Raw genomic sequence first — 27187 nt, 5'->3', positions numbered from 1 at the left:
TCTATAAAAGTGGAAGGAGTGTCTTTTGTTATTTGTCAAAGCCCCTTTCAAGCACACCTGAGGATGAGGCTGGGTGCCGGGGAACTGTGTGATGAGGGCGTTGGATCTTTGAGCCCCGCCCGGACCTCCAAGGAGGGGAGAGGGGCGGCAGGGTGTAATCACCAACAGCCAGTGACCTAAATGGGTCACGCCTGTGTGAGGAACCGTCCATAAAAATGCAAAGTGCAGGAGTTCAGAGAGCTTCCGTGTCGGTGAACAGGTGCAGGGGTGGCGGGCGCAGCTCTGAGCCCTTCCCTGTACCTGGCCCTGTGCACCTCTTCCATCGGGCTGTTCCTGAGTTTCACCTTTTATAATAGACCACTCATCTTGTAAGTAAACTGTTTTCCTGAGTTTGTGAGCCATTCTGGCCACAAGGAAGGCGTCTGATTCGTAGCTGTTCACTCGGAAGTACCGGTGACAACCTGGCGCTTCAGGTTACTGTCTGACTTGGGGCCGGTCTTGTGGGACCGAGCCCTGTCTGTGGGGTCTGCGCTGACCCCAGGTAGTTAGTGCCAGAAGTGAACTGTGGGATACTCGGCTGGTGTCCCCAGAGCTGGAGGATTGCGTGGCGTGGGAAACCCCCTACGTATGTGGCGTCAATATTAGAGTGTAGAGAAGCTTACTTTTAGTTTCTGACACCCATTACGTGCCTGACACCGCTCTGTCTAGATGGGGCCATTGACATGGGCAGGGACCCCACGCCCCCATTTGGCACAGAGAGGGTAAGCACACTGTTCAGGGCCACACAGCGAGTGAATGGTGGAGGGCTTTCTGACCACTGCCCTGAACTGGGCACTGTCCCCAATCTAGTTTAACAAACCCTCACCACCTTCTTGGGCAAGGTGGGCTATTTAAAGGTGTTTAAAGGACTCCGAGGGTCGGAGCGGACCAGCGCCTCCGTCCAGTCAGATCATAGGAAGGTGGCAGAGCGGGGAGTGCCCCCACCTAGGCCCTCCCCTCTTGGGCCACACCTGAGCTGCTGTGTGGTCACCTCTGCAGGTACAAGTGTGACTGTGACCCCGGGTGGAGTGGGGCAAACTGTGACATCAACAACAACGAGTGTGAGTCGAACCCCTGTGTCAACGGCGGCACCTGCAAGGACATGACCAGCGGCTACGTGTGCGCGTGCCGGGAAGGCTTCAGTGGTGAGTGGGGTGGGGCTCCTGGTGCGGGGCGGGGCTCCTGGTGCAGAGCGGGCCCCCCAGGACGGCAGCGCGGAGCCAGGACACAGGTCCAGCCACCGCGACCCGTGGCGGCTCCCTCCCAGGGTGGGGGGGGGGTGGGCGTGCAGACCTGCTGGGGTTGACTCCAGGCCCCAGGCTCAGCGCAGGGCCCTTCCTCCACACCAGGTGGGACCTGGCCACAGCACCCAGGGTGATGGCCACACTGACTGCTGTCCCTCCCTCTCCAGGCCCCAACTGCCAGACCAACATCAACGAGTGTGCGTCCAACCCGTGTCTGAACCAGGGCACGTGTATCGATGACGTGGCTGGGTACAAGTGCAACTGCCTCCTGCCCTACGCAGGTGAGGGCGGGGCCTGGGGGCGGGGCCTGGGGCGGGGGCGGGGCCTGGGCCACCCACGGGAGCGGTGCCCGAGGGGTACGCAGTGGCTTCCGGGGCTGGCCTTGTCTGCATTGCTCGGCGGGCATCTCGAAGGCTCTGCTCTGTACTTGGGCCTGGCCACATTAGGGCCTCGCCTGGCAGGTGTCATTGCCAGGTGAGCCCACAAAGTACCGGGTGCCTGGGAGGAAGCTTTAGTATAAGTAGGTCCCGAGTATTTTATCTGGTGAGGTGGCCCCTTGGCGGCAGAGCTGGGAGCTGGGCCTGGGTCGTTGGCCTCCACGGCCCAGTGTCCATGCTGCCTTGGGCCCCTGGCGGCCAGGCCGCCCTCCGCATCCGCTGGCCGGGCCTGAGGGATTCCTTTGATGGCGGGCCCTCTTTGTGTGGGGGAACAAGGAGCCTTCTGTTCCCGCTGAGAGCGGCGGGAGACGCGTCCCCGGGCGTCTCAGCCTCCGCCACTGGCCTGGCCAAAGGGATCGCGAGATATGGTCCCCTCCTTAGAAGAGATTTGCCAAGTGTTAGAAAATAAAAGTCCACAACGACTAGGGCCACCAGCCCCACGGGGAATGGGCAGAGGGGGCTGCCACTGGGGACGGTTGTGGCCCCCAGCGGTCCTGAGAGGGCCCCGGCGGGCGGGGTGGGGCCCATGGCTGTGGTTCTCATGACATCGGGCGGCCCATGGCCAGAGCAGTGTTTTCTTTCACCAAAGCTGGGGAGCTGGACTTTCTCTCTCGCACCGGTGAGGAAACTCTCCTCTGGTGGCCGCCCAGGGGCTTCCGCGCCCAGGGCGCACCCGAGTCCTTTCGGACACGTTGACATCGGGGCCGGCGGGCCGGCGGGGAGGAGCCGGCCTGTGCTGACCTGCTTCCCGTCTGCCTGCTTCCTGCTTCCCTCTGCACAATTGTCGGAAACTCTAGCGAATTTCCTGCCTGCCCGGGTCGCCGTGGAAACCGATAGAAAGAAAGGCCCTGGACAATCACACCCGCGGGCCGGGGAGATAATGGACCACGGGGAAGATAACGCTTCCTCGCGGCCTCAGGACTCAGTCCCGTGGGCTGTAAACAGGAAGCCCTGCATAGGGCTTTCAGGGAGGAAAAGTCACCCGGTGCGCACGGGGGTCTAGCCAGACTCCCATCGCCGTCCCGGGGTCCTGACACCTCACCCACCGCTCCCCTGATAAGTAGCCCGTGCTCGGGGCTGGGGCTGGCACGTCCCCGGCAGCGAGGGCTCGTCCCCTGTTGTCACAGCCTTTGTTCAGTGGCCTCCTGCGTTGGGCACTTGCTGCCCTTGACACAGAGCCCCTGGATTAGCTCCCAGGCCGCCGGCTCAGTGCAGGGCCCTCAGCTACCAGGAGGCGAGGAGGGGGTGTGAGGCTGGGAGCAGGTCCAGGGCCCCTGTGACGCTGGGGGGGCATCAGTCCCAGCCCAGCCCTTGCTGCTGGTGCTTTCGGTGGGCTGAGGCCCAGGCCGTGCCCCACAGCCTGTCGCGGGGCAGGGGGTCATCTGGGTCGTGTTCAGGTCCTGACTCAACCAGGCGCTCACGGGGGTTCCGGTGCCACACCGTATGCCCCACTGCGGGGCAACCAAACGTGCTTTGGTGGTAGAGCCACCCGCAGTGGTGGCCACAGCGGTCTCTGCCCGGCGGTGCCGTGGGGCGTTGACCCTCCGGGCCGGGGCTCCCCGCCTGCGCCTCTTCCCCTCAGGAGCCACGTGCGAGGTGGTGCTGGCGCCATGTGCCCCCGGGCCCTGCAGAAACGGCGGCGAGTGCAAGGAGTCCAAGGACTACGAGAGCTTCTCCTGCGCCTGCCCCGTGGGCTGGCAGGGTGAGCCAGCGACCCCAGGAGGCGCTGGGACAGGGAGGGTGGGGGTTCCGGGGAGCTTGGGCATCTGTAGAGCAAGAGGTAGTGAGCTCCCCGTCCTTGGAGAGGAGCCAGCGGGCTGCAGAGCCCTCCCAGCCTTGGACGTCTGCATCCGGCTCGGCCCCACGCTGGGGGACAGCAAGTCGGAGAGCCCCTCCTTCCCGGGACGCCCCCAGAGGACCACCCCGCGGCTGCGGAGGCCCCGCTCCTGGGGGGCGGGGGCGGAGCTAACGGCTCCCTCTCCCCCTCCCCCAGGGCAGACCTGCGAGATTGACATCAACGAGTGCGTGAAGAGCCCGTGCCGCGCGGGAGCCTCTTGCCAGAACACCAACGGCGGCTACCGCTGCCACTGCCAGGCCGGCTACACGGGCCGCAACTGCGAGACGGACGTCGACGACTGCCGGCCCAGTGAGTGGCCGGCCAGCTCCGTCCACCTCCGAGATGCTCAGACCTGTTTCCCCAGGGGGCTCAGGGCAGGGAGCTCGTCGGGGTCGGCTGGGAGAGTGGACGGGGCAGCACCGGGTGCAGGGTTGGCGCTGGCCAGCTGGACCCTCCAGGAGGGTGCCCCGGTCAGGGGCCGGAGGAAGTGCTGGGGGGTGGCCGCCGTTGACCAGCGAGGTGTTCCCACGTGGTTCTGGAGGCTCTGGAGCCAGGTTGCCAGGCTTCAAGCCCGTCCTAGCATCTCCCCACCAGACTCCAGGGCTCCGCCCCCAGGGCCTTGCCTGCCCGGGCCCGGCGTGGCGCCCTGAGGAGCGGGGCTCTCAGACCCCTGGTTCACATGACCTTGGCATCCGGAGAAGCCGAGTATGTCATCTGGCGTCACTGGCGAGCAGGGAAGACTGACTTCAGCCTTGCTTGGTGTCACTGTTAAGCCCGGGCGTTCTTCCCGCCCTTGTGGCCTGGGGACCGGGAACACGGGGAGGGGTGTAGACCCCAAGCCCGTGATGCAGCCTGCCGGGTCAGGGGCTCCTGGCCGGACACCGTGGGGGCAGTGCCGGGGTCCCCGCAGCTTCCGTTGCCCTGGCAGCGGGGGTGGTGCCCGCCCATCAGGCCTGCCTTCCCTTCCCCTCCCAGACCCGTGCCACAACGGGGGCTCCTGCACAGACGGCATCAACACGGCCTTCTGCGACTGCCTGCCCGGCTTCCAGGGCGCCTTCTGCGAGGAGGACATCAACGAGTGCGCCAGCAACCCCTGCCGCAATGGCGCCAACTGCACCGACTGCGTGGACAGCTACACCTGCACCTGCCCCGCGGGCTTCAGTGGGATCCACTGTGAGAACAACACGCCTGACTGCACGGAGAGGTGCGTGGGGGCCACGGCCACCGGCATGGGCGCCGTGCAGGGCGGTCCCAGGCCTTGGGCTGGCGTGGGGAGGCAGATGGGCCGCAGGGCCACGCAGTGTCTGGCAACCTGCACACCGAGCAGGTGTCTGCCAGGTGGGCACACAGTGCCAGTCGGGTTGACTCAGGTGCTGTTCCTCCTAAAGGAGCTATTGCCCATTGGCCCGTGTGACTTAGAAGCAGGAGCCCTGGTGGTTTATCCAGAAGAACTGGCGTTCCTCCTTCTGTCAGACCAAGGACCTTGTAACCCATCTAGTTTCCTTATTTGCCTTGGCTGCCAGGAGGCTCAGTGTTGAAGCTCATTCCTGGTTTCTGACATAACTGTCTCCCGTGTTGTCTGTGCGATTCTGTTTCCTGCCTTTTTTATCTTAACCGCTGTATACCACGTGTGTAATGAAGTTCCTCAGCGTGAGTTGTAAGGAGGCAAAGGAAGGGAGTGTGACGTGGTGTGAGAATCTGAGGTCCCTGGTCCTGAGTTGGCGACCTCCTGGGACTCCTGTTGGCTGACCTCAGGGAGGCTGTTCCTGGCCTGTCCCAGCACTCAGACCCCTTCGGCCACACTGATTCGAGGGGGAGACGCCAGCGTGGAGGTACCTGCTTCGGCAGGGTCCCGCTGCCCCCACCCCCGCTCACCACCGCCCCCCCCTGCTGCCCACCCACCTCCAGCTCCTGCTTCAACGGCGGTACCTGCGTGGACGGCATCAACTCGTTTACCTGCCTGTGTCCGCCAGGCTTCACGGGCAGCTACTGTCAGCACGACGTCAATGAGTGCGACTCGCGGCCCTGCCTGCACGGTGGCACCTGCCACGACAGCTACGGCACCTACAAGTGCACCTGCCCGCAGGGCTACACTGGCCTCAACTGCCAGGTGAGTCAGGGCCGCAGGGGCGCCCACCACTCAGCGTCACGGCCGCACCACTGAGTCCCCCTCGCCTCAACTCCAGCTGGCTTCACCACCCTGGGGTACGAGGCTCAGGGGGCGGGGGTGCTCCTGGAGATCTGGGCTGCCAGCCTGGGGCCCAGCCCTGGGCTTAGCTGCCAGATAAGGAGTCAGAGGTGAACTTGAACTCAGGTAGCAGAGGTTTACGGAGCAAGAACGCGGACCACTGATCTGGGGGAAGACAGCTAAAAGCCAGTGTTTCCATAGGAAATACGTAAAGGTATTGAAGGTTTACGTTCATTGAAGATTTTCACATAAAACGTCCGTTGCGGGCTTCCCTGGTGGCGCAGTGGTTGAGAGTCCGCCTGCCGATGCAGGGGACGCGGGTTTGTGCCCTGGTCCGGGAAGATCCCACGTGCCGCGGAGCGGCTGGGCCCGTGAGCCATGGCCGCTGAGCCTGTGTGTCCGGAGCCTGTGCTCCGCCACGGGAGAGGCCCGCGTACCGCAAAAACAAACAAACAAACAAACAAGAAAACGTCAGTTGCAAAAGAGCTGTTTACTTTTTAAGAAAAATCTTCCTTCAAGAAAAAGCAGCTGGGAATTCCCTGGCTGTCCAGTGGTTAGGACTCCGCACTTTCACTGCAAAGGGCGCGAGTTCAGTCCCCGGTCGGGGAACTAAGATCCCGTAAGGTGCGTGGCGTGCCCCCTCCCCCCCCCAAAAAAAAGGAAAGACAGCTGGTGGTCCGGATTCACCGAGGGCCCAGGACAAGAGAGAGACCCGCACCCCAGCCCCTGGCGGTTCCTGAGCAGGGGGGCCCATGGGCCTCGGGGTCAATTTCTATAGGATGGGGTCACGAGCCACCTCGGGTGAGAGGTTCTCTGGCGCATGTGTGTTCCCCTGTCAGGTGGGATGGGCCCCTTGGGAGTTGACGGGTGGGGGCATGTGAGCGAGGCTGCCCACTGCCGTCCCCAGAACCTCGTGCGCTGGTGTGACTCCTCGCCCTGCAAGAATGGCGGCAGGTGCTGGCAGACCAATGCCTTGTACCGCTGCGAGTGCCACAGTGGCTGGACTGGCCTCTACTGCGACGTGCCCAGCGTCTCCTGTGAGGTGGCCGCATGGCAGCAAGGTAACCGGCCGTGTCCCGACCTGGCCCGGGCTTCCCCACAACCACCGGGCGTCTGTGCTCTGAGGTCAGGAGGTTTGCTGTCCGGAGGGGAGCCCAGGCCTCACGCTCCGTCCGCCTCGTCCCCTGCAGGCATCAATGTTACCCACCTGTGCCGGAACGGAGGGCTCTGCATGAACGTGGGCAACACGCACCACTGCCACTGCCAGGCGGGCTACACGGGCAGCTACTGCGAGGACCAGGTGGACGAGTGCTCGCCCAGCCCCTGCCAGAACGGGGCCACTTGCACCGACTACCCTGGTGGCTACTCCTGCGAGGTGGGGACCCGGCCCTGGTGAGGGTGTGCGTGTCTGGTATGAGTGTCGGCGAGGGCTGGGCCCCGGGCTGGGAGCCGGTGCAGCAGGGAAGACCAAGCCCACAGACGTGTACAACTTTCAGTCTTCTTAAGGGAGGGCTCGGTAATCAGGAAAGACTGCCTGGAGGAGTTGTCCTCTGCGGGGGGGCACCTGGAAGAGGAAATGGGACGGGGTTTCCCCTCCCCCAGATTTGCCCCAAGGCCCCCACCTCTATGCTAGGGAACCAGGTCTAACACCCACCTTGGCCAGTAAACTGCAGCTTCCTGGGGCCCTTCCCAGGGTCTCCCTCTGTGTCCGCCAAGTGGGGGGAGCCCCCAGCTTTGCTGGGCAAGAGGGCAGCTCATGGGCCCCGTCAGCCTGCACAGGGAGTGGGGGGCGCACTGAGCCCGGGCCCGCCCCTTCGCTGTCCCCCTGCAGTGCGTGGCTGGCTACCACGGGGTGAACTGCTCCGAGGAGGTCAACGAGTGTCTGTCCCAGCCGTGCCGGAATGGGGGCACCTGCATCGACCTCACCAACACCTACAAATGTTCCTGCCCCCGGGGCACGCAGGGTAGGCAGGGCCACACCCGGGGAGGGAGCGTGCGGGCCGGCGGCCGGCGTCCATTGCCTGGGCGTCCAGGCTCCCTGGTCCTGACCGCTGGCCGAGGGGCGCACCTGTGGGAGGCCCTGCCGCACGGGGTTTGACGGTGCCTGGGCCTGCAGGCGTGCACTGCGAGATCAACGTGGACGACTGCAACCCCCCCATCGATCCCGTGTCCCGGGGCCCCAGGTGCTTTAACAACGGCACCTGCGTGGACCAGGTGGGCGGCTACAGCTGCACCTGCCCGCCCGGCTTCGTGGGCGAGCGCTGTGAGGGTGATGTCAACGAGTGCCTGTCCAACCCCTGCGACGCCCGCGGCACCCAGAACTGCGTGCAGCGCGTCAACGCCTTCCATTGCGAGTGCCGCGCCGGCCACACCGGTGGGTGCCGCCGGCCGGGGGCAGGGAGCGGTGCCGGGGTGGGGGTCAGCCCCTCACACCTGCTGTCGTCCCCAGGGCGCCGCTGTGAGTCGGTCATCAACGGCTGCAAGGACAGGCCCTGCAAGAACGGGGGCAGCTGTGCCGTGGCCTCCAACACCGCCCGCGGGTTCATCTGCAAATGCCCAGCGGTAGGTACAGCCGGGCAGGCGGTGGGAAGGGCCCTGTGCGGCCAGGAAGGCTCCCTGGTCTGAAGGTGACAGGAGGACGCGCCCGCTTGGCGCACCTGGGATACTGAGGTGGCCAGAGAACCCCGCCTCCCCGCATCCCGCACACGTGCCGGAGGACAATGGGTGGCTTGAGTGTCTGGACTCCAACCTCCTTGTTCCCCTCGAGACCGTGTGCTTTGTGTCAATAAACTTTACCTTTAGAGCACTTTTATAGAAAAATCGTGCAGAAGGAGGGTTCCCGGGCACCCGCTCCCTCTACACACCTAGTTTCCCAGTTGTTGGCAACTTGCCCTCACGTGGAACATTGTTACCACTTGCCACCAGCATTAATACATTGTTAAATGATCAACACTGATACGCTGTTAAGTCAGGTCTGCTCTCCTGTGGTGTTTGGGTCTGACACGCGTGTAGTGTCACGTGTCCACTGTTGCAGGGTCACGTGGGTTTGCCGTTGCCCTAAAACTGCCCCACGCTCCCCCCTCTGTGCTCCCTCTTCCCTCACTCCCAACCCCTGGGAACCCCCGAGCGTTTTATGTTGACTTTCTTTAAAGGGTCCGGCTGCCCGGGGAAAGGGGGATGGGGGATGCAGAGGCAAGGTCAGGCCTGGGCGGGTCCCTGGGTGTCTGGGGAGCCGGCCCACCCCGACACCCCCTGTGTGGCCCCCTCCCGGCAGGGCTTCGAGGGTGCCACGTGTGAGAACGACGCACGCAGCTGCGGCAGCCTGCGATGCCTCAACGGCGGCACCTGCATCTCGGGCCCGCGCAGCCCCACCTGCCTGTGCCTGGGCCCCTTCACCGGCCCCGAGTGCCAGTTCCCTGTCAGCAGCCCCTGCATGGGTGGCAACCCCTGCTACAACCAGGGCAGCTGCGAGCCCACGTCCGAGAGCCCCTTCTACCGCTGCCTGTGCCCCGCCAAGTTCAACGGGCTCCTGTGCCACATCCTGGACTACAGCTTCGGCGGCGGCGTGGGCCTCGACATCCCCCCGCCGCAGATCGCGGAGGCCTGCGAGCTCCCCGGCTGCCGCGAGGAGGCCGGCAACAAGGTCTGCAGCCTTCAGTGCAACAGCCACGCCTGCGGCTGGGACGGCGGCGACTGCTCGCTCAACTTCAACGACCCCTGGCAGAATTGCACGCAGTCCCTGCAGTGCTGGAAGTACTTCAGCAACGGCCGCTGCGACAGCCAGTGCAACTCGGCCGGCTGCCTCTTCGACGGCTTCGACTGCCAGCGCGCGGAAGGCCAGTGCAAGTAAGGCCCACGGGGACGGCCGCTCTGCACCGCGGGGGCCCCGGGGCTCACGGGGCAGCACGAGGGAGCCGTCCGCTCATGGGCCAGGAGAGGGCAAGGGCCGCGGGCGGAGAAAGGACCCCGAGCTCGCGGGCAGGGCGGCGGGAGGGCAGGTGCCGGCCGAGGGTCCCCGGGGGCCCGGCGTGGAGGGAGCCCTGAGCGTGCCTCGTGCCCACAGCCCCCTGTACGACCAGTACTGCAAGGACCACTTCAGGGACGGGCACTGCGACCAGGGCTGCAACAGCGCCGAGTGCGAGTGGGACGGGCTGGACTGCGCGGAGCACGTGCCCGAGCGGCTGGCGGCCGGCACGCTGGTGCTGGTGGTGCTGATGCCACCCGAGCAGCTGCGCAACCACTCGCTGCACTTCCTGCGCGAGCTCAGCCGCCTGCTGCACACGAACGTGGTCTTCAAGCGCGACGCCAGCGGCCAGCAGATGATCTTTCCCTACTACGGCCGCGAGGAGGAGCTGCACAAGCACCCCATCAGACGCTCTGTGGACGGCGGGGCCTCGCTGCTCCCGGGCAGCGGGGGCGGGCGCCGGCGCAGGGAGCTGGACCCCATGGACATCCGCGGGTGAGTGCGCTCCCGCGGGCCCCCCCCCGCCCCCGAGCGTCAGCGCTCTTCCCACTACGTGGTGAAAGAGGCCCAGGACTTACGGGGCCTGTGTGGGGTGAGGGGCGGAGACAGCGTTCCCCCGGGGGCTCTTCACCCCATGGCCCAGGCCCTGGAGCCTGGGGTCAGCTCCAGGGGAGGATCAGCTTCTTGACATCTCTTCCCTTCCGAGATGAGGAACAGGGATGCTCGTGGCACTCAAGGGAGCCCCGGGGCCGGGGTGGGGCGGGAGCTCTCAGAGGAGTGTCTGTGACCAGCAGCCATGCGTGCCCTGCTGGGGCTGACGTGGGCCGGCAGGGGCGCCGGCCACCTCCAGGGTTGTTCCTGTCCAGACCCAGCTCCCCGCTGCCCCAGGCTGCCCCCCTGGGTTCTGGGAGTGCCTCTGCCCCCGCCCATCAGGGTGAGGCCACAGGGGCCAGAGCTGGTCCCTGGAGGCAGTGGGCTGGGTGGGCGCAGGGAGGAGGCTGGGGTCCGAGCCCCCCGACCCCGGTGCGCCCCCAGGTCCATCGTCTACCTGGAGATCGACAACCGGCAGTGCGTCCAGTCGTCCTCGCAGTGCTTCCAGAGCGCCACGGACGTGGCCGCCTTCCTGGGCGCGCTCGCCTCGCTGGGCAGCCTCAACATCCCCTACAAGATCGAGGCCGTGCAGAGTGAGTGGCCCGCCCTGCTCGCCCAGCCACACTCCCTCGGGAGCTTTTGCGTGTACTGGGAGGGGTCCGCCGGGGAGGGGCTGTCTCCCAGTTCCCCTCCAAGGTGCTCACATTCTTCGTGCCATTTGCCACCCACGGGGGTGTCACGCCATCCAGAGTTTAGGGAGTGTCTGCTGGCGTTTTCCGCCCCGCACGCTCTCCCTCCCCACAGTGACAGCTGTCAGCGAGGCTGGCCCAGGGGAACCAGCACATCCCAGAAAGTGGGAGCCTTTTTCTCGCCCCACCCCTTCCTCCTGATTTTTCTTTGTTGGGTATTATTTCAAAATCATTACAGCTTTTTTTTAAAAAAAAAAGGAGAGAGAGAGAAAAGAATTGATCGGTGTCATGTGAAGTGTTGAAGTTTGTATCTCGAAAATCCCCCTAAATCCTTTGTCTTAACAGCTCAATGCAAGTGCAGTGATTTGAAGTTGGCTAATCCTTCTCCCTTAAAGGAGAAAAAAGTAAAAGCCGTCTCCAGATAGCCGGCTGGTGCAGGAGAGAATTTAGCGATAGTTTGCAATTCTGATTAATCGCGTAGAAAATGACCTTATTTTGGGGGGCGGGATGGAGGAGAGTAGGCGAGGAGGCGCCCGGCCGCGGAGCCAGTGCGCTGCCCCCGGCCGCCGGCCTGCCTGGTAGCTCGGCCTGATGCCCGCAGGTGAGACGGTGGAGCCGCCCCCGCCCGCGCCGCTGCACTTCATGTACGTGGCCGTGGTGGCCTTCGTGCTGCTCTTCTTTGTGGGCTGTGGGGTGCTGCTGTCGCGGAAGCGCCGGCGGCAGCATGGCCAGCTCTGGTTCCCCGAGGGCTTCAAGGTGTCGGAGGCCAGCAAGAAGAAGCGGCGGGAGCCCCTCGGCGAGGACTCCGTGGGCCTCAAGTTAGTGGACGTGGCCGCGGCATCTGGGGGACTTGGCGGGAGGCGGGGCCGCCCCCTGTGGACCTACGGGCCCCACCTCGGATGCCGGGAGCGGGCGGGGCCCCGAGGGTCTCCTGGGAGCCCCGCTCAGTCCCACCTCCCCACCCCCTCACCCCAGGCCCCTGAAGAACGCCTCGGACGGCGCCCTTGTGGACGACAACCAGAGTGAGTGGGGCGACGAGGGCCTGGAAGCCAAGAAGTTCCGGGTGAGTTGGTGCCCCAGGGCCCCCGCCCCTCCCCCCTCCCGGCCCCTTTGGACGTGGCCCTCCGTTCGACCCTGTTCCTTAGTTCGAGGAACCCGTGGTCCTTCCCGACCTGGATGACCAGACAGATCACCGGCAGTGGACCCAGCAGCACCTGGACGCCGCTGACCTCCGCGTGTCCGCCATGGCCCCCACGCCGCCCCAGGGCGAGGCCGACACTGACTGCATGGATGTCAACGTCCGCGGGCCGGGTAGGTGCCGCCGGCCCCCCGCACCACCCTCCGGGGCTCCACCCTGGGGCACCTAGCCGCTGCGGGCAGCCTGCTCTTGCCTGACCTCGTGACCCGCCTGCCCCCCTCCCCTGAGCCCTCGGGGTCAGTACCTGGAAGCTCAGCTTGGGGGGATGAGACCTGGGAGGCGGTGGGGACCCTGGGGAGTCGCTCAGCCTCCTCGCCGGCTCCCCGCTCGGGGCGACGGTCTCAAAACTCACTCTGCCCTCCGAGTTCATTTCTTGATCCGAAACGCTTCTTTTGAGACACCCAAGGTGTTGGTTTCCTAACCACCCATTTCTTACGTGGTCTCTCCTGGGTGGGCTGTTGGTGAAGATCTCGGGCAAGTCCGGAGGCGGAGCGGCGGGCGTCTCTGTCTCCCACCAGCCCGTTGCAGCTGGACTTGCCTCTGCCCTCGGGGAGCTTGCATGGGCTGCGTTGGCCCCAGGCAGGGTGGCCTCCGTGGGCTGCGCGTCTGCAGTCCCCGAGCGGCTGCTGGGGGCCGGCCTTCCTGACCAGGCCCCGCCCCTGCCCCGCCCCTGTCCCGCCCCTGCAGACGGCTTCACGCCCCTCATGATAGCCTCCTGCAGCGGAGGGGGCCTGGAGACGGGCAAGAGCGAGGAGGAGGAGGACGCACCCGCCGTCATCTCGGACTTCATCTACCAGGGCGCCAGCCTGCACAGCCAGACGGACCGCACCGGCGAGACCGCCCTGCACCTGGCTGCCCGCTACTCGCGCTCCGACGCGGCCAAGCGCCTGCTGGAGGCCGGCGCTGACGCCAACATCCAAGACAACATGGGACGCACCCCGCTGCACGCGGCCGTGGCTGCCGACGCGCAGGGTGTCTTTCAGGTGGGCAGCCGTGCCCGCGCCCTTCTGCTAGCTTGCGCGCGCCTTCCCTCCTCGTGGCCGGGCCCCGGAGCCCTCATTCCGAGCGTGCCCAGAGCAGGGGCAGCTGACGTCTCCCCCGCTTCCCCACCTCGAGCCTTTGCACCCTGAAGGGGGCCCGAGGCCGGGGAGGGCATCAAAGCCCCGTGTCATCCTCGCGGGGGGGCCCGGCTAGCCTCGGTCTAGCAGGAGGCCGTGGGGACCCGCAGGAAGCAGGGCCTCCTCGCCTTCACCCAAGACAGGCTCCGTCCCCTGCGTCTGCCCCTCCCGCCTGGGCTGGAGGCGTCGCCTCTGGCGGTGGGGAGAAGGGCTAGAGGCTGCTGTTTGCTGCCTGCAAACCGGGGGCTCAGGATCGGGGTGGATTAGGGACTTGGGTACCTGGGCCTCTGGGGAGTGTCCCTGGCACAGGGTGCTTTGAAAGCCGCCGGCCGGTCCCCCTGCCGCAGACCAACCAGGCCCTGGGCCGTGGTGCTCTGCACAGACGGGCAGGTAAACAGGGCGCAGACCGGGGTTTTAATTTAGTAATTTTTGACGTGCTGTCTTTCTATGGAAGTAAGAGATCAAGGACGATTTAAATGAGCCCCTGGAGGCAGGCCCTGGCGAGTTCGCTCTGGCAGCCTCTCTGGCGCTTAGAGACATAAATTCCCACGGGCGCTTGTTTCGGAGCTCGGCCCGTGCCGTGCATGGCTTGGTCCCCAGCTCCGTTCACCCACCAGCAAACAATGACCGTCCTTCTCACGGGTGCTCTGGCCCCGGCCCCTCTAGCGGCGGCCGGTGGCTCCCCCCTGCCCCAGCTCCATGGGGCCACTTAGACCCCAGGAGGGGCTGCTTCCACGTCAGGGATCGGATCCCAAGCACTTGTCCCAGGTGGGCGCTTGGCGCTCACACTGGCCGAGCCTGAGACCCTCCCTGTCGCCTAGATCCTCATCCGGAACCGAGCCACGGACCTGGACGCCCGCATGCACGACGGCACCACGCCACTGATCCTGGCCGCCCGCCTGGCCGTCGAGGGCATGCTGGAGGACCTCATCAACTCCCACGCCGACGTCAACGCCGTGGACGACCTGGGTGAGCCGGCTGCGCCCGGCCCGCGGGGGTGCCCGCGTTCACCTGCTGCTCCCTAACCCGCCCCCTGCTTCCCCTCGCAGGCAAGTCCGCCCTGCACTGGGCCGCCGCGGTGAACAATGTGGAGGCGGCCGTCGTGCTCCTGAAGAACGGGGCCAACAAGGACATGCAGAGCAACAAGGTGCGCCGGCTGGCGGGTCACGGCCCCAACGCCACTCTCTTCCGACGGGGGCCCCAAGCCAGTGACTTCAGCTCCTGGGCCTCAGCTCCCTAACCTGTAAAGGCCCAGGAGGACCCCCTGGCGCACAGATGGGGACCCCTCAGCGAGTGCCTGTGTGTCGTTGGCTCTCCCTCCCTCCTTCCTGCCGTAGTTACGGGTCCCCTCTCGAGCGCAGGGCGTGCGTTCCCTGCTAGCGAGTAACCGGCTGCCGCTCTCCGCTCTGTCACTGTGACCTGGACCTCAGCCCTGTCCTTGGCTGTCCCTGGGCGGGGTGGGGGGACGCAGATGGTACACGCTGAGTCAAGAGGCTGGTGGGCGTGGGGGGCTCTGCGCCTGGGCCGCCCCGTCTCCCTCAGCATTGCCACAGTCTGTGCCCCACGTCTCCGGAACTTGTCGCTGGGCTCCTCTGTGTGTCCAGCCCCACCCTATACTTCACTGACCCCTGGTTGCATTTCAGACTGTCCTGGGGGAGGGGCGCAGGGGGCAGTGTTGGGCCCAGGAGCTCCTGAGTCCGCGGTGGGGCAGAGACGTGATCCCACCTCCCGTTGGGGAGACTCAGCCTCGGAGACGGAGGGGCTGGCCGAAGGGACTGCCGTGGCGTGGCGGCGGCCGTGGCCGAGGCCTCGTGTGTACCAGGCCGGCACCATCAGGCCTCACCCCACACGCGCACAGCAGCCTTGGGGGCATATGCGGCATGTCCGCTGTACAGATGAGAAAGCCAAGACCCAGGGACAGAGCTAAGATGTCAGGGTCCCTGGGGGACCGTGTGGTGCCCACGGATGCACTTTAGACATCCCCAAGCCCCTGAAATTGTGGCAGGGTTTGCGTCTGTGCAGGTTTGGAGGGAGGGAAGAGGGGCCACCGTCTGTTAGATTTCCTGCGGGGCCTATGACCCCCGGAAGGGTGAAGCTTTACTGATTTAGAGTTTAGGATCCCACAGACCGCCTCTGGGTGGGTCTCAGAAGATGTATTTAAGGCCTTTTTTGTTAACACTTAACAGGCCAGTTAAAGGTAGCATGCTGGGGAGGGTCGAGATGAGCTGCCCCCCGCCCCGTGGCCGGGAGGAGGGGCCAGACCGCCGGTCCCTCTGGTGACAGGTGACCTCCTCACCTGCCCCCGTCCATTCCCCCAGGAGGAGACGCCTTTGTTCCTGGCCGCCCGGGAGGGCAGCTACGAGACGGCCAAGGTGCTGCTGGACCATTTCGCCAACCGGGACATCACGGACCACATGGACCGCCTGCCCCGCGACATCGCGCAGGAGCGCATGCACCACGACATCGTGCGGCTACTGGACGAGTACAGCCTGGTGCGCAGCCCCCCGCTGCACGGCACGCCCACCCTGTCGCCCCCGCTCTGCTCCCCCAGCGGCTACCTGGGCAACCTCAAGCCCGCCGTGCAGGGCAAGAAGGCCCGCAAGCCCAGCACCAAGGGCCTGGCCTGCGGCGGCAAGGAGCCCAAGGACCTCAGGGCGCGGAGGAAGAAGTCCCAGGACGGCAGGGGCTGCTTGCTGGACAGCTCGAGCGCGCTGTCGCCCGTGGACTCCCTGGAGTCCCCCCACGGCTACCTGTCGGATGTGGCCTCCCCGCCCCTCCTGCCCTCCCCTTTCCAGCAGTCTCCCTCTATGCCCCTCAACCACCTGCCCGGGATGCCCGAGGCCCACCTGGGCGTCAGCCACCTGAGCGTGGCGGCCAAGCCCGAGATGGCGGCGCTGAGTGGGGGTGGCCGGCTGGCCTTCGAGGCGGGGCCGCCGCGCCTCTCCCACCTTCCCGTGGCTTCCGGCACCAGCACGGTCCTGGGTGCTGGTGGCAGCGGGAGCTGCGGTGGGGCCGTGAATTTCACCGTGGGTGGGGCCGCAGGCTTGAACGGCCAGTGCGAGTGGCTGTCCCGGCTGCAGAATGGCCTGGTGCCGAACCAGTACAACCCGCTGCGAGGGAGCGTGGCGCCGGGCACCCTGAGCACGCAGGCCCCCGCCCTCCAGCACGGCATGGTGGGCCCGCTGCACGGCGGCCTGTCGGCCACCGCCCTGTCCCAGATGATGAGCTACCAGGCCCTGCCCAGCACGCGGCTGGCCGCCCAGCCTCACCTGGTACAGCCTCAGCAGCAACAGCAGAACTTACAGATGCAGCCGCCGAACATGCAGCCGCAGGCACCGCAGCCGCACCTCGGCGTGGGCTCGGCCACCAGCGGCCACATGGCCCGGAGCTTCCTGGCGGGGGAGCTGAGCCAGGCGGACGTGCAGCCCCTGGGCCCCGGCAGCCTGGCGGCGCATACCGTCCTGCCGCAGGACAGCCAGGTCCTGCCCACGTCGCTGCCGGCCGCGCTGGCCCCGCCCATGACCACCGCCCAGTTCCTGACGCCCCCCTCCCAGCACAGCTACTCCTCCCCCGTGGACAACACCCCCAGCCACCAGCTGCAGGTGCCCGAGCACCCCTTCCTCACCCCGTCCCCGGAGTCCCCCGACCAGTGGTCCAGCTCGTCGCCACACTCCAACATCTCCGACTGGTCCGAGGGCATCTCCAGCCCGCCCACCAGCATGCCGTCCCAGATCGCCCACGTTCCTGAGGCCTTTAAGTAAACAGCCGGCTGCCCCCAGGGACCCTGTGCTTCCTTTCCCAAGCCCTGCTGGACGTTCGCGTGCGCTCCGTGGATGTCGGGGCCGACCAAAGGAGCTTTTTTCAAAACATGAGTCTTTATACAAAATAAGAGGACAAGAATTTTTAATTTTTTTTTTTTTAGTATTTATTTATGTACTTTTATTTTACCTGGAAACACTGTCTTTTTATTTATATGTACTGTTTTGTATATCACCAGGTAGCAACTTCTATCTGCTCCAAGAAAATAAACTAGTTCTCTATCGTGATTTCCCTGCTTAGGATGAAGATTCCCAGGTGTTTGTAAAATATAAACAAAGATTCATGATTTCCAAATGCCATTTATTTATTGATTTCCTTTTTTTTTTTTTTTAATCCGAAAAGAAATGTCAGAGAAGGGAGGTTTTCGAGCCAGCATTGTTCAGAAAGCTCCCGGGGTGCCCGGGCCTGCTGCCCGTTTCCCCAGACAGCCCCCTCACCCCTCCTCCAAAGCGGGACCACTCCCCCGACCCCCGCTCCCAGGACCACCTGCGTTTTGCGAGAAGATGCATCTAGAGAGAGAAAAGCAGACCCTTTACTCCTTACGCACATGGGTTAATTGGCTTCTAAAATAGGGAAGGAGCATGTGGAATGATGTGGTTTATGTGTTTTGGTGTTCTTTTAAATGACTTTTTTAAAACACGCTTTTAAAAACGTGTTCTTGGGGTATACCAAGGGTACGTTTCATGGTACCAATCATGAATCTTTGTTTCGGGTTCAGTATTACGTAGTTGTTCATTGGTCTTGTGAGTTCTTGTTCTTTCTGGAGGCTCCCAGGCACCACCACCCCCGCCCCCACTGATACTTAAGCATCGTGCGGAGTGAGAAGTCAGAGGTGTGGTACCCACCTGGGACCCCACGCTGGGGAGGCCTACCCCTTTCTGGGGAGAGACACTGCCTGGGCCACCCCGTCGGAGGCGTCTCAACTTGAACTGCGTCTCCCAGGTTCAGCAGAAGATGGATTGGTGCTCCCGGGGCCCGAGCGCTGATGGGCCCTGTCTTTATAGGAGACTCGGAAAAACATGGTTGTGTGCAGCCTCACTGCTCAGAGACCCTCGTGCCGGGGCCCGGCGCGGCTCGGTGGGGCGCTTGGGACGCCGGGAGCCTGCTTGCCGGCCACCCCTCCCGGTTTGGGGAGGGGGGGGGCGTGCGCCCGGGGGAGGGAGCAGATTCTTACATTATCAAGTATAAGCCTGTGGCAGAGTAAATGTCTGTAAATACATTTCTAAATGGGGGATTTTGTTTAAGAAATCTGATGGAACAAATCTGTCAGGGGTCATGTTGGTAAGGGATGTCAGAACCCAGGCCCCACGACCTGACCTGCAGCTGCTGAACCGTAGCTCCTGAGAGCAAAGCCAGGGAGGGTCCTGCCGCCCACTGCGCTCGGGCAGCTGCTCGGGCCTCGCCGGGCACAGTGTTGGGCCACCCCTAGTGGGCATGACCAGACACTTCCTAAGATGTTGCTTCTTACTGTGTTTTATAAAATAGAGTGTAGTTTACATGAAAAGGAAACTTTTTAAAAAAGTTATCTACATGCAAAACTGCAGGTGATGAAAATGATGTATTTTTTTTTCATCTTTTTTGTCTGATTTGCAATAAAAATGATCCTGATGGTTGTCCAGATTTTGCTAAACTCGGCTGCGGTGCTGGCTTGCTTTCTGAGAGCGGGGAACAGCAGGGCAGTCCTCTCCGAAGTACCTCCCGATGGGAGAGCGGTGGTGAGACCACCCAGCCCTGGCCCGTGGGCGCCGGCGTCACTCTGTCCGCTCGGAAGGTGTCCAGCGTCCCTGTCTACCACGGGGAGGCAGACACCCCGCAGGGAGCCGGGCACATACAGCCCGACACCACCAGGCTCCGGGCTCTCCCGTCTGTCTGGGCCACGGAGGGCGAGGCACTCCTGACCAGCCTGGGGACCACGGCCCAGGGGCCGCTGCAGGAAAGAGGGGCACAGGGAGGGGCCGGGACGCCACGGGAAGGAGTCCAGACCCTAGCGTGAGGTCAGAGGAAGCCACAGGAATATCCGAGCAGGGGCACCACGGGGGTGACCCCAAGGGGTGCAGGCTGGGCAGAGCCATTGGCTCAGGGAGCCTGAGTTGGGCCACCAGACGCCCACGTGGGCCTCTCCCCGTCCCTCCTGCCTGTGCCCCTCCTCTCACCTGGCCCCGCCTGCCTCTTCTCTACCTGGCCCCGCCCCCAGGCCAGTGGCTTCAAACCAGATTTTGTTTTTTTAATTTAAAAAAATTTTTTTTAAACTATTTTTTGGCTGTGTTGGGTCTTTGTTGCTGCGCGCAGGCTTTCTCTAGTTGCGGCGAGCGGGGGCTACTCTTCGTTGCGGTGCGCAGGCTTCTCATCACGGTGGCTTCTCTTGCTGCGGAGCACGGGCTCTAGGCACGTGGGCTTCAGTCGTTGTGGCTCGCGGGCTCTAGAGCGCAGGCTCAGTAGTTGTGGCGCACGGGCTCAGTTGCTCCGCGGCATGTGGGATCTTCCCGGACCAGGGATCGAACCCGTGTCCAAACCAGAATAACAGAGAGTCCGGTGACCCCCTTCCACAGCAAAGTGCCGCCTGCCCCTGGGCCTGGCCTATTCAGGCACAAAGGTGAACCAGGATTTCCTCACTGAGTTCAGATGCTTCGTTCCTGGGACAGGAGGTTCTGGGAAGTGGGATGTGGCAAATGGCTGAATTTCCATCTTTGGGGGGCGGTACTCAGCCTGAATTCTGCCCAAAGAACACCCACACCACAAAATTACACTCCTAGGTGTACACTTGAGAAAAGTGAAAGCAGACTCGCACAAGTGCGTCCACAGACGTGCTCACAGCAGCCAGGAGGTAGGAACAGCCCAATGCCCGTCCGCTGCCAAGTGGATGAGCCAAGTGCAGTGGCCCGCGCTGTGGTGGTTCATCATATGCGTCAACTTGGCTGGGGGGCCATTTGGCCAAACGTGAGGGTGTTTCTGGATGAGATTAGCATTGGAATCTGTGGGCTGAGTAAAGCAGACACCACCCCCCCGCCCATGCGGGTGGGTCTCACCCAATCAGGTGAAGACTTGAATAGAATGAAAAGGTTGGGTAAGAGGGACGTCCTGCTGCCGACCACGTGAGCTGGGACGTCAGTCTCTTCCTGCCTTTGGATTTGCACCAAAGCATCAGCACCCCTGGTCTCAAGCTGCTGACCACAGATCTGGGGACTTTGGAGCCCCCATAATCGTGTGAGTCAATTCTTTGTAATCAATTTCTTTATGTATTGATACATCCTGTTGGCTCTGTTTCTCTGGAGAACCCAGACTAAATGCACATATGATGGAATATTATTCAGCCATGAAGAAGAATGAAGCTACCGACACCTGCTACAGCACAGCTGAAACCCAGAAACATCATGCTGAGCAAAAGAAGTCAGACGCGGGCTTCCCTGGTGGCGCGGTGGTTGAGAGTCCGCCTGCCGATGCAGGGGACACGGGTTCGTGCCCCGGTCCGGGAAGATCCCACATGCCGCGGAGCGGCTGGGCCCGTGAGCCATGGCCGCTGAGCCTGCGCTTCCGGAGCCTGTGCTCCGCAACGGGAGAGGCCACAGCAGTGAGAGGCCCGCGTAGCGCAAAAAAAAAAAAAGCCAGACGCTAGAGGTCACACACTGTATGGCTGCATTTGTGTGAAACGTGCAGACCAGGTAAACCCACAGGGGCAGCACGCAGTGAGCGGTTCCCAGGGCTGAGGGCGGGGGGGATGGGAAGCGACTGCCCAGTGGGGCTGGGGCGTTACGCTGGGCGATGAGACGCTTTGGAACTTGATAGAGGTGGTGGTTGCACATTTTTAACGTATTAAGTGCCATTGAATTTGCTGTAAAATGATTAATTTTATGTTCTATGAGTTATACCTCAATCAATTATTTTTTTAAAAGAAAGAACTCCCAGCAGTGTTTGAACTCCCAAGAAGTTCACTGGGGCTGTGGGATTCCCACAGATGCAGCAGGACGGGCCTCAGGGGACCCAGGGGTCATGAGGAGCGCCTCTCTGCTACCCAAATCTTTGGGGCCCTCAGCAGCAAGGAGAAGGGTGTGTGCCTGGAACCTGGCCCTGCCCACCGCTTTGCGGGCAAGGTCCTGGGGGGAGGGGCAGCTGCAGCCACAGAGCGAGGGCTCTGCCCTCCCCCCCGCACCCTGCCCGAACCTCCCCTGCCCCTCAGGAGCTCAGCCCTCAGCCGCCCCCAGGCTCGGAGGCACTGGCGGAGGTTCTGCAGGCCCCAGGGTGCCCACCGGATGCTGAGAGGGAGTGAGCAACCCACCCGTTCGTCCCACTGGGACCTGAACCTGCTCCCGCTGCCCCGGCTACCCTGCCGGCTCGCCTCCCTCCCACTCGTCATTCTCATCCTGGACGTACAGCCCAACTCGGCCTGCTCTGCCGGCCCCGCCTTTGAAGGACCCCCGCCTGGCCACCATGCACCTCCCAGGGAGGACACAGCCCCTCCCTTGGGGCTAAGCTCACCCAAGACACCCCTGGCTTGGGGGTCTGTCCTGGGCTGAACTCTGTCCTCCCAGAAGTCATATGTTGAAGGCCTGGCTCCCCGGACCTCAGAATGTGGCTGTGTTTGGAGGTGGGTCTTTAAAGGCTCGGTAATTAAGGCAAAGTGAGGTCGTTAGGGTGGCCCTAAGCCAATGTGACTGGTGTCCTCGTACGAAGAGGCGGTCAAGACATAGACATGCCCAGAGGGAGGATGGAAGACCCAGGGAGAGGGCGACCACCTCCCAGCCCAGGAAAGAGGCCTCAGGAAGTCAACCTCGCCTACACCTAGATCTCGGCCTTCAGCCCTCAGAACTGTGAGAAATGAATTTCTGTTAAGCCACTGGCCTGTGGTACCTTTCTTTTTTTGGACCACGTTGTGCACTTGTGGGATATTAGTTCCCCGACCAGGGATTGAACCTTGGTCCCGGCAGTGAAAGGGCTGAGTCCTAAGCCCTGGACTGCCAGGGAATTCCCTGTGGTACTTGTCCTGGCAGCCCTAGCTGACTAACAGAGCACACCTCTCAGGTGCCACACGCATGTCCACATCCCCAGCAGCCCCAGCCAGCTGGCCCTGGTGCCGCCCTGGTTCCCTCTCCCTCCTCAGCTCGTCACTCCCCAGGGATCTGGAGACTTGCACTTTTCAACATGCAAAACACACGAGGTTGACACAGAGCCGCCAATCCCGATCCACCTCCTGATGCTTCCTTCCCTCCTGACTGCTTGTGGTCAGGGGCCGTTGCGGGGGGACCTTCCTCAAAGCATCCAGGGTGGTTCAGAGCAGCGCGGTCCAACAGAAAGGTAACGCCAGCCACACGTGCGCTTCAAAGACTTTAGCTGCCACAGGAAACATGAAAAGAAACAGGTGAAGTTTATTTTAATACAATTTAGTTAACCAGTAGATCCAAACTATTACCACCTCAGCCTGTCATCGACACAAACAGTTAATGGGATGTCTTCATGCTTTTTGCGGGGTAGGAGGGGGACTGTGTCTTTGAAAGCCCGTGTGCGTCCCAGGCTTACAGCGCACCTCAGTTGGGACTGGTCGCAGCCCCAGGTGCCTGACCCGCACACGTGCGCACAGACACCACGTCGGATGGCACAGATTGAGACCGTCACGGTGGCCTCTCGGCGCCTCTCAGCCCTGCAGGAAGGCCCGAGGCCCATCACTGGCGTGGGGTCTGCTCCACCTTGTCCCCGAGTGGGCCCCAAAGGAGGCTCTGCACCCCTCTGGCCAGAGCAGAGACGGGACCCGTGGGCGAGGAGGGACAGCATTAGGGCCCACAGACAAACAGACAGGCAGGGCTCCTCCACACCAAGAAGCGAGCAGAGTGTCTCCGGCCTCCGCGCTGCTTGGGGACCTTGGGCCGCACTGGCTCTCTTCGTTAAGAAAGGCTCGCTTCCAGAGAATGTCCGCAGTGAGACAGCCCTTAGCCGCGGAGCTGACGTCCACTCTGCGGCGCCTTCCTATTCCGTCGCGGGCCGACGACAAGTCCTTTGTGGGCCAGCCCGATCCAGAAACCACACCGCTGCAGTGGGGCACAGCCGTCAGCGGCAGACGGTGGAGAGCTTCCTACACTCACCGCTTGTGATGGGGCCCCGGGCATAAGAGCAAAGGATTATTCTGTTGAAGTATTTCATTCAGAAACCTAAACAATGTGGTCCAGATTGACCCCAGGGCAAACGGAGACCCAGAAGCACTGTGTCCCGAAGGGTGTTTGACGGGTTTTGGGTCAGAGTATCCTTTCCTGCAGGACCCCTTAGGCTTTGAAATGATGGTGTGGACAGTGCATCGCCAGGAGGGAGCGTATGTGCACTGGTTCCCAAACGGACTCACCCGTCACAGATGAAGGGGCGACACGGGCTGGACACGGGTCAGGACATGCTGCTCCTAGTGACTCCATCTTCAGGATGATTCAAGAAGCCACACTGGTTGCCGCCGTGCTTCCCGATCTGTGTCCCTTGTGTCTCCACCTTCCCGGTCGCAGCTGTTGACCCGCAGGCAGGTGACTTGTTGTCTCCGAGACTGTGTCTCAGGGGTGACGTGGGAACTGCTCTGAGCCAACCTCCTGGGCTTGTGGTGGGGCCGGGACCTGTCAGGTCGCCGCCGTAAAGCTCCTGGCACGAGGTAAGGACTCAGAAATGGCACCGAGTTCTACGGCTGCGTTCCCTGCGCCGCCCCGGGGAAGCGTGTGCTCGCTCGAGCCAGGCAGCAGCCTCTTTCGGGACACGCGACCATCCCCGTTCAGGACGGAAAAACCCAGGCTCGACGAGGTGACAGTCTGAGCTCCAGAAACGTTATTTCTGTGTAACACAACAGATGCTGCGTGCGAAGGGCCTCAGAGTTACATTGTTTCCTTTTTCACACCGTCGAATGTGTGGCCCTTCCTGAATCACACAGTGATGCGTCATCAATACTTATTATGAGTCTGTAGTTGTGTATGGATTCACGATATTCGCTGTAAATCGCCGTACAGACACACCTCAGAGACATTGCGGGTTCGGTTCCAGACTCCTGCAATGAACTGAGTATCACACTGAAGGAAGTCACAGGAATGTTGTGGTTTCCCAGTGCGTGTAGAAGTTATGTTTACACTAGACTGTAGTGTATTAGGTGTGCAATAGCCTTATGTCTGAAAATCAATGTACATACCTTAATTAAAAAATACTTTATTGCTAAAGCATGCTAAGCGTCCTCTGAGCTTTCAGTGAGTCATAGTAATAACATCAAAGATTACTGAACACAGACACTGTAACGAGTATAATAAGAAAGAAAAAGTTTGAAATATCGCGAGAATTACCAAAATGTGACACAGAGACAGGAAGCGAGGAAACGCTATTGGAAAAACGGTACCCATAGACGTGCTTGACGCAGGGTTGCCACAGACCTTCAACTTGTAAGAAAACGCAGTATCTGTGAAGCACAATACAGCGAGGTGTGCCTGTCCCAGAGCTTTTGTCACCCTGTTTTGGCATCTCTTCAATTTAAAAAACAAGTCTTGGGACTTCCCTGGTGGTCCAGTGGTTAGGACTCCACGCTTCCACTGCCAAGGGCGTGGGTTCAGTCCTTGGTCGGTGAACTAAGATCCCGCAGGCCGCACCAAAAACAAGACAAACAAACAAAACCAAAACGAGCCTCAGAAAAGTGGGTGACGTTGGGACTTCCCTGGTGGCGCAGTGGTTGAGAATCCTCCTGCCAATGCAGGGGACACGGGTTCAAGCCCTGGTCCGGGAAGATCCCACATGCCACGGAGCAACTAAGCCCGTGCGCCACAACTACTGAGCCCACGTGCCACAGCTACTGAAGCGCCTAGAGCCCGTGCTCCGCAACAAGAGAAGCCACCGCGATGAGAAGCCTACGCACCACAACGAAGAGTAGCCCCCGCTCGCCGCAACCAGAGGAAGCCCGCGCACAGCAACGACGACTCAACGCAGCCAAAAATAAACAAACAAATAAATAACATTTACAAAAAAGAAAAAGAAAAATGTGTGACCGTAAGTAGGTTACTTATTCCTCACCAGCCATTTCCTTACCTGTAAAATGAAAGAAAGAGAAGGACACTGCCCTGAAGCGCCATTCCCCCACCCCCGCACCCTGGCCACCCCTGGCTCAGGGCCTCCCCAGCGACCAGCGACCTAGTGGGTGAGGGATGATGCCAAGGCTAGATCCAGCCCCCGTAGCTGTGAGGATTAAATCACTGAGCACAGCGCTCGAGAAATCCACATCTTCTGTTTTTCCATTAAGCTCGACTCGGAGGATTTACGGGGCACCTACTGTGCTCCGCAGACCCCACCACCCTCTGGGGTCCGGAAATGAACAACCCCCCAGAGAGGGTTGCAGTCTGGGGGTGCTGCAGGGAGCCAAAGGATTTCCTCTGGCTGCACCGGTGCCCAGAGACCCAGCAGTCCTGGGAGGAGCCGCCAGCAGGGCAGAGGCTTGCTGGGGCCAGCCTGCCTACACGGAGGCGGCTCTCTGCCTCCCCCTGCTGGCAGCGCCCCACCAGTGTCCCCTTTGGCAAGCGGGTGGTCCGCGTGGGGACTTCCAGCGGGCCAGGTGAGGCCAGGTGAGGCTCCGCTGTTTATAGTTTACGTCTGCACCTCTCCTAACGCTCAGGTCCATCGTCCGTGACAGTGCTGTTGTCCCTTTTTACAGATGAGGAAGCTGAGGCTCAAAGAGGTCGGTGACTTCCCTGAGTTCACCCACTTGAGCCAGAGCATGCGACTCCCCAGTCAGTGTCCTTACAGCCACCTCAGGGGTCACCTCCCCTGGGAGGACCCGGAGGGCCTGGAGACCCTACCTGGCTCAGCCCCTCACCATTCAGACAGGAAAAGCCATGCTCAGGGAGGGAAGTGTCAAAGTCACCCTGCCAGGAGTTAACGCTGCAGCCAGTCTGCCACTCGGCAATCTGCAGGTGTAGGGGTTCTTCCAAGCGCCACCCTAGGCCCTTTCCAATTCCCGATCCACGGTCCCAGCAGGCCCCCAAGTCCACACCTGTAACTTAGGTCACCACCGAGGCTCAGGACTCCCGCCTTGTTTGTTCCCTTGGCTGACGTGTGTGGAGCGTGTGCCGTGCCAGGGGCTGCGGATGCAGCTGGCAGCCAGAGAGCCACGTCCTGCCCTCGGGGGTCATCCGGGGTTTGGCTCTCCCCACCAGCCTGGCCCCAGCAGCCTTGCCACTCCCCTGGGGGACCCAGGGCCACCTCCTGGGCTCCTGACTCTGGCTAGTGCCCTGCCGGACAGCCGGGGAAGGCTAAACCGGTGACGTCACTCCTGGCTGCTGAAAAGCCCCTGAGAGCTTCCTTGCTTCCAAAAGTCAAGTGTAAGTCCCCTCTCGGCGCCCACGGAGCCCCACGCAATGGAGGCACGCCCAGCAGCTCCCGGGCCGCTGCCTGCTCTCTGGGGTCCACCCCCTGCCACTCCAGAAGTTTGTCTTCGCGTCAGCCACAAGTGGTCCTCCTTTCCCATCCCTGCCTCTCCCCGCCCCCCAGCAGGTGGGACCCAGGCCGCACTGGGCACATCCGCTGCTGCCCAGCATCCTGCTCCCCCAGGGATAGGAGCCGCGCCTGTCTGTTCCACGGCCGCAGCCTCGGCTCCTCCCGGTGCCTGGTGCGTGACGGGGGCCCGGCAGACGGCTGTGTGCTGCTCTAGGAAGGACGGCTCCCAGGTTTTCCAGGGCCTCGCTGCAGCTAAGGAGGACACAGCGCACACTTCCCCGTGGCTCGTATGCAATCGGCATCTTCCTGTGTTTTCTGCTTCACCCCTGTTGCTACTCACCTTATATGCTCAGTACTTGGCTCAGTGCTTTAAAACAGAAAGTTCTCTGAGACCTCCTAGGGGCCAGGCGTGTTTGCAGACGCTGGAGGGGACAGTGCCATGCTCAGGCTACAGTGCCACTGACGGTGACGACATTTACCAAGCCTGGCTGGCGCAGGGCTTGCCTGGATATGGGCATCCTCCTGCAAGGCCCTCCGGGGGCCCAGGATGGCTCTAGTGGTGTTGGCCTTATGCCCCTGGCCTGCACCCTCGTTGAGGGGCCTCCCTCTCCTCACCTGCAGCCTGGCCACACACCAGCAA

General features: G+C 62.5%; 1 protein-coding gene across 2 annotated transcripts in view; it reads left to right on the top strand.

The window, feature by feature from the left end:
• The window catches only part of NOTCH1 (notch receptor 1), a 47054-nt gene extending 28317 nt beyond the window's left edge, over window positions 1–18737 (top strand). Inside the window, exons 14-34 of one of the 2 annotated variants that reach the window (XM_079926320.1) lie at window positions 1039–1184; window positions 1451–1564; window positions 3303–3422; window positions 3714–3866; window positions 4533–4761; window positions 5466–5667; window positions 6653–6806; window positions 6936–7120; window positions 7577–7709; window positions 7862–8119; window positions 8195–8307; window positions 9020–9591; window positions 9809–10204; window positions 10745–10893; window positions 11591–11807; window positions 11965–12052; window positions 12135–12300; window positions 12875–13170; window positions 14127–14274; window positions 14355–14452; window positions 15624–18737. In XM_079926320.1, the coding sequence (XP_079782446.1) occupies window positions 1039–1184; window positions 1451–1564; window positions 3303–3422; window positions 3714–3866; window positions 4533–4761; window positions 5466–5667; window positions 6653–6806; window positions 6936–7120; window positions 7577–7709; window positions 7862–8119; window positions 8195–8307; window positions 9020–9591; window positions 9809–10204; window positions 10745–10893; window positions 11591–11807; window positions 11965–12052; window positions 12135–12300; window positions 12875–13170; window positions 14127–14274; window positions 14355–14452; window positions 15624–17066 (5380 nt within the window). In that variant the 3' untranslated portion in view covers window positions 17067–18737. Of the gene's footprint in view, window positions 1–1038; window positions 1185–1450; window positions 1565–3302; window positions 3423–3713; window positions 3867–4532; window positions 4762–5465; window positions 5668–6652; window positions 6807–6935; window positions 7121–7576; window positions 7710–7861; window positions 8308–9019; window positions 9592–9808; window positions 10205–10744; window positions 10894–11590; window positions 11808–11964; window positions 12053–12134; window positions 12301–12874; window positions 13171–14126; window positions 14275–14354; window positions 14453–15623 lie in introns of both variants that reach the window. The other variant, XM_079926319.1, reaches the window with a different exon arrangement.
• Window positions 18738–27187: the final 8450 nt, after the last annotated feature.

The sequence above is a fragment of the Stenella coeruleoalba genome, assembly GCF_951394435.1.
Source record: "Stenella coeruleoalba genome assembly, chromosome: 7".
In the NCBI taxonomy this organism is placed as follows: Eukaryota; Metazoa; Chordata; class Mammalia; order Artiodactyla; family Delphinidae; genus Stenella; species Stenella coeruleoalba.
This window is presented reverse-complemented; position numbering and strand designations above follow the sequence as displayed.